The 13,037-nt window shown below is 38.0% G+C and overlaps 1 protein-coding gene across 1 annotated transcript in view; it reads right to left on the reverse strand.

The window, feature by feature from the left end:
* POLN (DNA polymerase nu) overlaps window positions 1–13,037 on the reverse strand; it is a 171,642-nt gene that overhangs the window by 82,079 nt on the left and 76,526 nt on the right. The window contains exons 14-16 of the mRNA XM_067734870.1: window positions 12,575–12,631; window positions 11,625–11,678; window positions 10,945–11,010 (exon numbers count right to left, since the gene is read on the reverse strand). Coding sequence (XP_067590971.1) covers window positions 10,945–11,010; window positions 11,625–11,678; window positions 12,575–12,631 — 177 coding nt within the window. The remainder of the gene's footprint in view (window positions 1–10,944; window positions 11,011–11,624; window positions 11,679–12,574; window positions 12,632–13,037) is intronic.

Raw genomic sequence — 13,037 nt, forward strand, 5'->3', positions numbered from 1 at the left:
CAGCAAAAGCAGTTCTAATAAGGAAGTTCATAGCAATTCAAGCTCACCTCAAGAAACAAGAAAAATCTCAATCAACAAAAATCAATAAACAATCTAACATTACACCTAAAACAACTAGAAAAAGAAGGACAAAGAAAACCCAAAATTAGTAGAAGGAAAGAAATCATAAAGATCAGTGCAAAAATAAATGAAACAGAAACAAAGAAAACAATAGCAAAGATCAATAAAACTAAAAGCTGGTTCTTTGAGAAGATAAACAAAATCGATAAACCTTTAGCCAGACTCATCAAGAAAAAAAGGGAGAGGACTCAAATAAATAAAATTACAAATGAAAAGGAGAGATTACAACTGACACCACAGAAATACAAAAGACCATAAGAAACTACTACAAGCAACTATATGCCAATAAAAGGGACAACCTGAAAGAAATGGACAAATTCTTGGAAAAGTACAACCTTCCAAGACCGAACCAGGAAGAATTAGAAAATATAAATAGACCAATCACAGGTAATGAAATTGAAACTGTAATTAAAAATCTTCCAACAAACAAAAGTCTAGTACTGATGGCTTCACAGGAGAATTCTATTAAACATTTAGAGAAGAGTTAACACCTATCCTTCTCAAACTCTTCAAAAAAATTGCAGAGGGAGGGACACTCCCAAACTCTTTCTAAGAGGCCACCATCACCCTGATACCCAAACCAAACAAAGATATCACAAAAAAAGAAAATTACAGACCAATATCACTGATGAACATAGACACAAAAATCCTCAACAAAATACTAGTAAACAGAATCCAACAACACATTAAAAGGATCATACACCATCATCAAGTGGGATTTATCCCAGGGATGCAAGGATTCTTCAATATACATAAAACAATCAATGTGATACACCATATTAACAAATTAAAGAATAAAAACCATATGATCATCTCAAAAGATGCAGAAAAAGCTTTTGACAAGATTCAACACCCATTTATGATAAAAACGCTCCAGAAAGTGTGCATAGAGAGAACCTACCTCAACATAATAAAAGCCATATACAACAAACCCACAATAAACATCATGCTCAATGGTGAAAAACTGAAAGCATTTCAGGTTAAGATCAGGAATAATACAAGGATGTCCACTCTCACCACTCTTATTCAACATAGTATTGGAAGTGCTAGCCACAGCTATCAGAGAAGAAAAAGAAATAAAAGGAATACAACTCGGAAAAGAAGAAGTAAGACTGTCACTGTTTGCCGATAACATGATACTATACATAGAAAATCCTAAAGATGCCATCAGAAAATTACTAGAACTAATCAATGAATTTGGTAAGGTTTCAGGATACAAAATTAATGCATAGAAATCCCTTGCATTCCTATACAATAACAACGAAAGATCAGAAAGCGAAACTAAGGAAACAATCCCATTTACCATCGCAACAAAAAGAATAAAAAAAGAATAAAATACCTAGGAATAAACCTACCTAAGGATGCAAAAGACCTGTACTCAGAAAACTATAAAACACTGATGAAAGAAATCAAAGATAACATAAACAGATGGAGACATATGCCATGCTCCTGGATTGGAAGAATCAATATTGTGAAAATGACTATACTACCCAAAGCAATCTACAGATTCAATGCAATCCCTATCAAATTACCAATGGCATTTTTCATAGCAGTAGAACAAAAAATTTTACAATTTGTATGGAAACACAAAAGACCCTTAATAGCCAAAGCAATCTTGAGAAGAAAAACGGAATTGGAAGAATCAGGCTCCCTGACTTCAGACTATACTACAAAGCTACAGTACTCAAGACAGTATGGTACTGGCACAAAAACAGAAATACAGATCAATGGAACAGGATAGAAAGCCCAGAGATAAACCCATGCACATATGGTCACCTTATCTTTGACAAAGGAGGCAAGAATATACAATGGAGAAAAGACAGCCTCTTCAATAAGTGGTGCTGGGAAAACTGGACAGCTACATGTAAAAGAATGAAATTAGAACACACCCTAATACCATACACAAAAATAAATTCAAAATGGATTAAAGACCTAAATGTAAGGCCAGACACTATCAAACTCTTAGAGGAAAACATAGGCAGAACACTCTATGACATAAATCACAGCAAGATCCTTTTTGACCCACCTCCTAGAGAAATGGAAATAAAAACAAAAATAAACAAATGGGATCTAATGAAACTTCAAAGCTCTTGCACAGCAAAGGAGACCATAAACAAGGTGAAAAGACAACCCTCAGAATGGGAGAAAATATTTGCAAATGAAACAACTGACAAAGGATTAACCTCCAAAATATACAAGCAGCTCATGCAGCTTAATAGCAAAAAAACAAACAACCCAATCCAAAAATGGGTGGAAGACCTAAATAGACATTTCTCCAAAGAAGATATACAGATTGCCAACAAATGCATGAAAAGATGCTCAACATCACTAATCATTAGAGAAATGCAAATTAAAACCACAATGAGGTATTACCTCATACCGGTCAGAATGGCCATCATCAAAAAATCTACAAACAATAAGTGCTGGAGAGGGTGTGGAGAAAAGGGAACCCTCTTGCACTGTTGGTGGGAATGTACATTGATACAGCCACTATGGAGAACAGTATGGAGGTTCCTTAAAAACCTAAAAATAGAGCTACCATATGACCCAGCAATCCCACTACTGGGCATATACCCTGAGAAAACCATAATTCAAAAAGAGACATGTACCACAATGTTCATTGCAGTACTATTTACAATAGCCAGGACATGGAAGCAACCTAAGTGTCCACTGACAGATGAATGGATAAAGAAGATGTGCCACATATATACAATGGAATATTACTCATGAGTAAAAAGAAATGAAATTGAGTTATTTGTAGTGAGGTGGATGGACCTAGAGTCTCTCATACAGAGTGAGGTGAGTCAGAAAGAGAAAAACAAATACCGTATGCTAACACACATATATGGAATTTAAAAAAGCGGTACTGATGAACTTAGTGGCAGGGCAGGAATAAAGATGCAGATGTAGAGAACAGACTTGAGGGCACACGGGGGAAGGGGAAGCTGGGACAAAGTGAGAGAGTAGCACTGACATATACACACTACCAAATGTAAAGTGGATGGCTAGTGGGAAGCAGCTGCACAGCACAGGGAGATCAGCTCGGTGCTCTGCAACCACTTAGAGGGGTGGGATAGGGAGGGAGGGAGGGAGACGCAGGAGGGAGGGGATATGGGGATATAGGTATATGTGCAGCTGATTCACTTTGTTATACAGCAGAAACCAACACACTACTGTAAAGCATTTATACTCCAAAAAAGATGTGAAAAAAAAAAGATTCACAAAGGAACTAAAGCAAAAATCCAGCTAAACAATGGCTGGATTTTAACATTTCCAATCAATACATTTTTAAAACTGTAACATTAAAAAAATTTTTTTAAACACTAACTAGAAGAAGAATGAGGACTCTGGATACTAGAGAATTCATAAAAATACAGTGTGAAAGGTCAGATATTTTGAATTACAAAATGTTGATAAATTTTTTTAAACACTAACTAGAAGAAGAATGAGGACTCTGGATACTAGAGAATTCATAAAAATACAGTGTGAAAGGTCAGATATTTTGAATTACAAAATGTTGATAAATTTTTTTAAACACTAACTAGAAGAAGAATGAGGACTCTGGATACTAGAGAATTCATAAAAATACAGTGTGAAAGGTCAGATATTTTGAATTACAAAATGTTGATAAATTTTTTTAAACACTAACTAGAAGAAGAATGAGGACTCTGGATACTAGAGAATTCATAAAAATACAGTGTGAAAGGTCAGATATTTTGAATTACAAAATGTTCATAAATTTTTTTAAACACTAACTAGAAGAAGAATGAGGACTCTGGATACTAGAGAATTCATAAAAATACAGTGTGAAAGGTCAGATATTTTGAATTACAAAATGTTGATAAATTTTTTTAAACACTAACTAGAAGAAGAATGAGGACTCTGGATACTAGAGAATTCATAAAAATACAGTGTGAAAGGTCAGATATTTTGAATTACAAAATGTTGATAAATTCTGAGCCAGTACCGCGAATGGCACTGCAGTGAAATGCAGGCATTGACAAAAACTGGCCTTGTCGACGTGGAAACATTAGAAGGGACATCTAAAGCCATGCCTGATAAGGAGGTATTAGATGATGAAGAGGTGGTAAGAATGCGGCTCCTGGCAGGTGCTCGGCACCTTCCCAGGAGAAGGTCTTGTAAAAACACAGTAGGCATGAGAGGGACGCACAAAACAGACTGACAGGCGTGACCCCTGAAGTATCAGAGTCAGGGGAAGAGGAGAATCTAGACCAACGGGAGACCAATGACCAACTCAGGCCAGGGACGAAGGCGTGATGGTCCAGCACGGAGAAGGGTTTGGCCCCCATCGTCAACACGTTGCCATCTCGATGATGTCCTGAACCAGGTGACCCTGAGACACTGGAAGACGACTTGAGAGTGGATCACACGTCCAGTTTTTCATTCAATCAAAACTTGGCGCCTACCGTGTTCCAGGTACAGAGCCAGGCCTGGAAATAGTCAGTGAAGCAGGCGGGAAAGGTCCCTGTTCTCATGAAATTTACAATCCAGTGAGGTACACAGAAGTAAACAGGCAGTTAAACCACAATGTAATAAGCATCACGAAGGGGGAGTTCAGGGACTACCTCAGAGGGACACAAGACTGAGGTTCTGATAAAACAAATACTGATTAATGTACTCTCCGAGGCGAAGAGGACAGAAAGAATGCAGGGTTTTAGGTGGATTAAAAATTATTAGATGGGAGCTTCTACTTCCACCTGGGAAGTATACAATTGAAAAGCACCCTAATAATTAGAAAAGACAGATAATCTATAAAATCATCATTTTCTTGAGCCCAGCAGAGAGCTGAGTATCCAACAGAGAACTGATAGTGCACGCCTGTGAGCAAACTACCAAAGGCTAGGAAAAAGCCATCTAAAGGGGTTGGAAACTGTGTACAACACTCACACAGGGACAGGAAAGTCTCCTGTTCCCACCAGCCATTTTTTTTTTTAAGCTCTTTTATTTATTTATACTTTGGCTGCACCAGGTCTTAGTTGTGGCATGCGGGATCTTTTAATTGAGGCATACAGGCTTCTTAGTTGTGGCATGTGGACTTCTTAGCTGCAGCATGCAGACTCTTTAGTTGCAGCATGCAAACTCTTAGTTACGGCATGCATGCAGGATCTAGTTCCCCAACCAGGGACTGAATCCTGGCGCCCCGCATTGGGAGAGTGGAGTCTTACCCACTGGACCACCAGGGAAGTCCCCCATCAGCCATTCTTAGAAAACTCATAATCTATAGACAATAGGTAGAATACTCAGAAGGTCTTTCCTCAGGGATGGGGAATAATTAGTTTTATAAGAAGCACTTCTCTGGGCCTGCCCAACAAATCATAAAACCAAGACCAGAAAGGAAAAAACTGTTTCCAAGTAACCTAACCCAGAGCAAAGCTCAGGATATTTACAGTAATGCATAAAGTTCCATCACCCAATAATGTAAAATCCACAGTGTCTGGTATCCAAACAAAGATGACCACGCACACAAGGAAGCAGGAAAATGGAGTCCTAACTAGAGTAATCATCTACTGAACGGACACATCATCTATAATGGACACAGATGCTGAAATTACAGACAAGGACACTGAAACAGTGACTACAACTGTATCCAATATATTAAAGATGAAGTAGAGACATGGATGGCATAAAAAAGATCCAAAGTAAATTTCTATAAATGAAAACTGTAACATATAATTAACGTGGAAAAGATACTCAATGGGATTAACAACAGATTTGACATGACAAAATAAAAGATTAGTGAACTATAGGATATAACAATAGAAACTATCCGAATTGAAACAGGAAAAATATCCAAGGAAAAGAGGAAAAATGAGTTTCAGTGAGCTATGAGACAAATACAAGTGACCTACTATATGTAATTATAAGTGGAGTTCCCAGAGGAGAGGAGAAAGAAGGAACACAAAAAGTACGTGAATAAATAATTGCCAATCATTTTACAAATTTGATTAAAACTATAAACCCACAGATCCAAGAAACTGAAACATAGAAACATGAAAAAATTACACCAAGGTACATCATAATCAAATTTCTCAAAAGTAGTGATTAAGAGAAAATGTTAAAAACAGCCAGAAAAAAAAGACACATTACAGATGGAGAAACGAAGATAATGATGACAGACTTCTCAGCAGAAACAATGAGAGAAGAGAGTGAAGTAACATCTTCAAAGTATTGAAAGAAAAAACTTTCAACTGAGAATTTTATACCTCACAAAAGTAACTTTTAAAAACAAAGGTGAAATAAAGATATTTTCAGACCTACAAATGCTGAAAGAATTCATCAACAGCAAACCCACAGTATAAGAAATGTTAAAGGGTATCCTTTAGGCAGAAGGAAAATGATACCAAGTAGAAATCTGGATGTACACAAGGAAATGAGCACTGAAAATTTACATGGGCAAATATTCAAGATTTTTCTTATTATTTAAATCTACTTAAGAGATATGGACTATTCAAACAAAAATAAAATATATTGTGGAATTTATAACTTAGGTATAAAGTAAAATAAAAGACAATCATAGCACAAAGGCCAGGAGGAGAAATGGGACTGTACTAGTGTAGGGTTCTTATACAATACTATATGTGGGATGACATAACTACCTGAAGATAGACTGTGGTAAGTTAAAGTTGTAGGCTGTGAACCCTAAATTAACCACTAAAATAACAAAACAAAGAGTTACAGCTAATACATCAAAAAAGATAAAAGAGAATCATTAAAAAACTTTAATGAATTTAAACTTTAAAAATTTTTAATCATTAAAAATCAAAAAATCATTAAAAAACTCAATCCAAATCCAGAAAAAGAGGAAAAGGGGGACAAAGAACAATTGGGATAAATATAAAACACAAAGCAAGATAACAGACTTAAATCTAATCCTATGAATAATCACAATAAATGTAAATGGACTGATAAGAACCTGCTGTATAAAAAAATAAATAAAATAAAATTCAAAAATTCAAAAAAAATGTAAATGGACTGAACATCCTAATCAAAAGGCAGATATTATCAAAAGGGATAAAAAAGCAAGACCAACTACATACTTCCTACAATAAATGTACTTTATATATAATGAGATAGTTTAAAAGTAAAAGGATGGAAAATGCCCTGCTAACGCTGGTCAAAAGAAAACTGCAGTGGCTATTTTAACATTAATATTAAATTACATTTTTATTAATTTTATTATTTCTAAAATTATCTTTGATGTATTTTGTTAATTATTTTTAAATTAATATTTTAATATTAGACAAAATATATTTCAGATCAAATAAATATTACCAGGTATAAAAAGGGCATTTCATAGAAATAAAGGGGTAAATTCATCAGGCGGACAAAATTCTTAATGTTTCTGCTCCTTATAAAAGAGCAAAAACTACAAGGATATAGAAGAGGTAGAACTGTAAGGAGAAAAAGAAAATTCCACAGTTGTGCTGCAGACTTCAATACCCTTCTCTCAACAATGGACTGAACAATCAGACAAAATCAGCAGGGATATAGTAGACTCGGACAGCACCGTCAACCAACTTGATCTAATTGGTATTTACAAATCATTCCACCCACATTAACAGAATGAACATTCTTTTCAAGTGCACATGGAACAGTTACCAAGATAGACCATTTTCTGGGCAAGAAAACAAGTCTGAATGAATTTAAAAGGATTCAAGCCATGCAGAGTATATCCTTTGACCACAGTGAAATTACATTAGAAATCAGTAACAGTTAGATAACTGGAAAATCACCAATTACTTGGAAACTAAGTAACAAACTTCTAAATAGCCCATGGGTCAAAGAAGACATACTAGAAAAGATTCTGAACTAAATGAAAGTGAAATACAACATACCAGAATTTACTGAATGCCAGAAAGCAGTACCTGGGATTAAATTTATATCACTGAATGCCTATATCAGGCGATGGAAGAAATTTTCACATATTGAGGTTTGGAGAAGTCATCCTGGCTTACACATGATTTGGCTTGAACTTTATGCTAACTAGCACAGCCTCTCTTATGGCCTGTCAAATAGGCATTGTACATCTGCTTTAACCAGTACAGAAAAGAATGCATTTAGAAATCAAAATGGGGGCAACTGTGGTTCAGGCATCCAGGATGAAGTTGGGTGGCCAGTGTGGATGTGGTTTCAGACACATTCCTACATCACTGAGAATGTGAATTTCCTGAACTGTATAAAGCTCCAGGACACCGCCAGCCATTCTCAAAACCATATCTGCTAGCAGCTGCCAGCTACAACCTTATGGTCTCAAGGTCCCCCCCCACCCCCGCTTGTAACTATGCAACCATCTCAGACCCCAACTAATCCATGCTTAACAAGCACTCTTACTTCTTGCCACATCCAATTATAATTCCCTATAGACAACTCATGCAACTAACTGTAACCTTGAGTATTTTGCCTTCATACACCTCCCCCATTTTGTAGTCTGACAGAACACAACTCAAGTGCTTCTTGAATCTGTGTCTCCTGGGCTACAGTCCTCAGTTTGGGTCAAATAAAACTCTTTTCTATCTTATTTTAGATTGTTAATTAATTATTTCCATTGACATCAGGAAAGAAGAAAGATGGTCCCAACTCCAAAAGGGACATGGAGAAACAGGGCATTTATTTTAAAATAACTCACAGGGATGTAATGTGCAGCACAGGAAATACAGTCAATGATATTGTGATAACGCTGTATGGCGTGTAACGTTAAAATATCAAATCACTATGTAGTACACCTAAAACTAATATAATATTGCAAGTTAACTATACTTCAATTTTTAAAAAAGGTGGAACAGGACCCTGTCAGAGGAACTGCAGGGATTCCACGAGCTGTTGCTGAGAGAGAAAAGCGAGAGGCAGAAAAATAGAATTCTAATTCTGTAAAATAAGAATGACAAAGTCATTTTGTGTCTCTGTGTGTATATATATATACATATATATATATATGTATGTATGTATAGATACATATGGGTCTGTATAAGATTTTATTATAAATCTGGAGGAAAATATGGATGTACACTCTATAGGCTGCTAACATGAGCTTCCAATGGCACCGGGCCTGAGGGTGAGGGGCTGAGATATGGGTGTGGTGAGGGAGTGTCTGCAATAAAAAACATGTATGATATAATCCCAGTCATGTAAATGTGTGCGCAGTGTGAGTGCACGCACACACGTGTGTGCATAAAGAAATAGAGTATGGTCACTAAAATGTTAATGATGTGGCATTTCAGGTGACTTTTACTTTGTTATTTATATTTTTATCTATTGTTTGAAGTCTTTAGAATTATATATTATTTGTATAATGAAAAAGCCATTTTAAGTATAGCAAACGTTATATATTTTAAAAATTAAGGGGCAAAAGACAAACGGAGAAAAAGAACTCAGTATTTTACAAAGGGTTGATCTTTATTATATAAAGAGCTTTTCCATACCTATAGAAAAAAATATACATCCTCCAGAGACATGTGCAAAATGACATGAACAGACAACTCACAGAAGATTAACTTTTATATAGTCAACCTCACTTAATGTTTAAAGGAACAGATATTTAAAGATCAAGCCATGAACTAGTAATCAAAATGAAGACTCCCTGTACTGGCAAGGATGTAGGGAACCAAACACTTTACAAATTGACTGGGAACGTAAAACTCTTTTTTCTCTGGAGGACAATTTGGCAATGCAAAGCCTTAAAAATACACAAACACTTTGACTCAGAAGTTCCACCTCCAGGAATTTATGCTATGGAAATCAACAGAAAAACATACCAAAACTATTCGTACAAGTAAGTTTATGGCACATACAAAATAATTAAAACTGAAAACGATCTAAATGACCCTCAGTAGGGACAGCCGCTAAGTAGAGTACAATGCAGCTGTTAAAATGATGATGTACACTTTGAGTCAAAGGTGGGGGCCAAATGCACACATGATGTTTATCTCCTTTTTCAAAAAATTCAGTTGAAATAACAGAAAAATAAATAAGTAAAACTACAGCATCCCAGAAAACCTGGGAGGAGTGCTACCCGCAAGCCCGAGACGTGAGAAATTTCTGGAAGGGAATAAAGCTCAGCAAGAGATAACCTGGAGAGGACACAGGTTCGAGCCCTGGTCTGGGAAGATCCCACATGCCACAGAGCAACTAAGCCCGTGAGCTGCAACTACTGAGCCCGTGTTCTACAACTACTGAAGCCTATGCACCTAGAGCCCGTGCTCTGCAACAAGAGAAGCCACTGCAATGAGAAGCCTGCACACCACAATGAAGAGTGGCCCCCGCTCGCCACAACTAGAGAAAGCCCGCGCAGCAACAAAGACCCAACACAGCCAAAAAAAAAGAGAGAGAATCTGGGGAAGCCACCTGTCCAGTACAAATCTGAAAATGAAGAATGGGGTGGGAAGAGGTGTCTGTCCCTCCTGCCCTCAGCACCAGAGTGCGTGACTCTCTGGATGTGAAGACCCCCCCACTAACTCAACACTTCACACGTGTAGTGTCCTGATCCCCCACTAAGTGCCCAAAACATAGTATGTGCTACTAGAGAATGGACTTGAGGACACGGGGAGAGGGAAGGGTAAGCTGGGACAAAGTGAGAGAGTGACATGGACGTCTATACACTACCATAAAAATTTTTTTAAAAAACCACAAAAAAACCCATAGTATGTGCTAAATGAACATTGGCTGAATTAATAAATAAACAGAAAAAACTCCACAGCCTATCAGTATGGGGTCTCCTCTAACAAACAAAAAGTGCACAGACACACACACATCTAGGCAAAATGCAGTCCCGACACAGAAACAGGCATTTAACAAGAGCTGACTTACAGGACGCTTGGCTGACAGCCTTCCGGTCACGGTTCCAGTCTGGTTCCACGTGGAGGAAACGGAGCCCTTTATCAGTTGGAAAGAATCAGCTTATGCTCTGACAGTGCCGTGCGAAGTCACAAACACGCTGGCCCCTTCAGCACACAACGCTCACTGCTCTGTCCAGAGAACCAGGAGCCACGGGCCCTACACTCCCAACCCAGTGTCCGTGGGGTTACAAATTCCTGCATGTGATCAGGGTGAAGGAGATTCTCCCTCAGGCTATGCAGAAGCTGCAGTAGGACACATGGGCTGACGTGCCATGGGGGTCACAGCGTGGACTCAAGGTGGGGCTGTGCACCCCAGACCGGGGCTGTCACTTGCTGTGTGGCCGCAGACAAGTCACAGAACACCTCTGACTGCAGACTCCTCATGCATGAACTAAAACAACATGTCCCTCAAATGACTATGGAAAAGAGATGCAGTAACAGATGTGAAAGCACGTGGTCAGCAGTAGAGCTTCCACATGAATATGAGATTTTAAGGTATAATGTCAACTTATGCTATAGACCTAAATGATAACAAAATCATGGTTCATAGTTTCAAGAATGTTAGATTATTTAAAGAAATTCTACATGTATCTGAACCCATGTGTAAGCCATATTCCCAATCATGATATCTTTTTTCTTAGCTTTAGTTACCTTTTTCATGCAAGCTAGTAATCCATCTACAAAGGTTGACTTGATCTTGTGAACCTAGATTACAAGACAAAAGTAATCACTTTGTGTTTAAGTGTTTAAATTAGGAACAAGTGTCAAAGCAGTGTCTCACAGAGTGCTGGGCATGTGTCACTGATGTCACCTCAGGTGACTCCAGGAGGCCCTGAAATGGCCTTATGTGGTGCCCAGAATTAAATAACAATGACCAACAGAGAAAGACGTCACCCTACCCCTTTTAAAATAAACTTTGTCCTGGAATAATTCCTTTTACAGAAAAGTTGCAAAGATATAGGGAGAGTTCCCGAGTCCCAGCACCCAGTGTCCCCCGTGGGGCCTCTTTCAGTTCAGGTGCTACCATTTACTCACCACCACCACCCCCAACCCCACGCACACACAGCTGCCCAGCCCTAACAAGGACAGCAGTAAATAACGATGGTCCGAGCGGCAGCAAGTCATACCTGTGAACAGATGGCAGGTATGTGAACGGGGAAAAGAGGAGGAGCTAGAAAGGTAGCTAGAGAGAGGGGCATGTCCGTAAGTCAGTAAGTGTCAATGCGAGATGATAAAACACCACCAGGCCGGGAGAGGGAGGAGGCTTGTGTGACAGGCCTCTGAACTCGGCGCTGATGGAAGCCGAAGTCACACTGTGGCCACACGAGGATGACACACCAAATACTTCCTTCAGAATTTTTGTTTGTCCTCTTCCCTTTACGACTCCTCTGATTCACAGCAGGGCTGTTTGTAGCCCTGAGGAATATCATGTCTGGGTACAAGAAGCAGTGCTAATATGAGGTCCACGTGAACAAACTGCATTCCCTTTAGGACACTGTCAGGGCTACTTCAGCGATGATGGATTTTGTGAACAGAGACGGTGCCATGTGGGCCCCTTTCATTACCAACTTACTGACAAAAAAAAAAAAAATCTAACTTACCTGCCTATATTCCAAAATAATTTTGGGTAATGGATGAAGGTCTTGCAGAGCATTTAACTAAAAAATAAGAATAAATATCACCAATATAATTCCTTCATTTAATTTTAACATTCCAAACACTTATTTTCAGCTGGAAAAGTCCTAATAATAAATGGTCTATCTTGAGCATATTTTCCAAAATGAAGACTCATAATAAACTCAGTTTATCAAGTGTCTTAATTTTAATCCCTTACAGAATCATTATTGTACACTTGGGAGCTAAAGGCACTTCACATGAGCTCGGAAGTAAGATTCCTCTTGAGATTTAAATTCCTGAAATAAATCCAGGGCATGTAAAGCACCATGTAGGACAGTAAACTAGGAAAATGCCTCCAAATGTGTAACTCAATAGTTTAGGAACCCCAACATCTGCATCACAGTTATCGAGCACAAAGTCAGGGAGGTAACACTGGAATATGACTAT

Source organism: Pseudorca crassidens, chromosome 4 (genome assembly GCF_039906515.1).
Source record: "Pseudorca crassidens isolate mPseCra1 chromosome 4, mPseCra1.hap1, whole genome shotgun sequence".
Lineage (NCBI taxonomy): Eukaryota > Metazoa > Chordata > Mammalia > Artiodactyla > Delphinidae > Pseudorca > Pseudorca crassidens.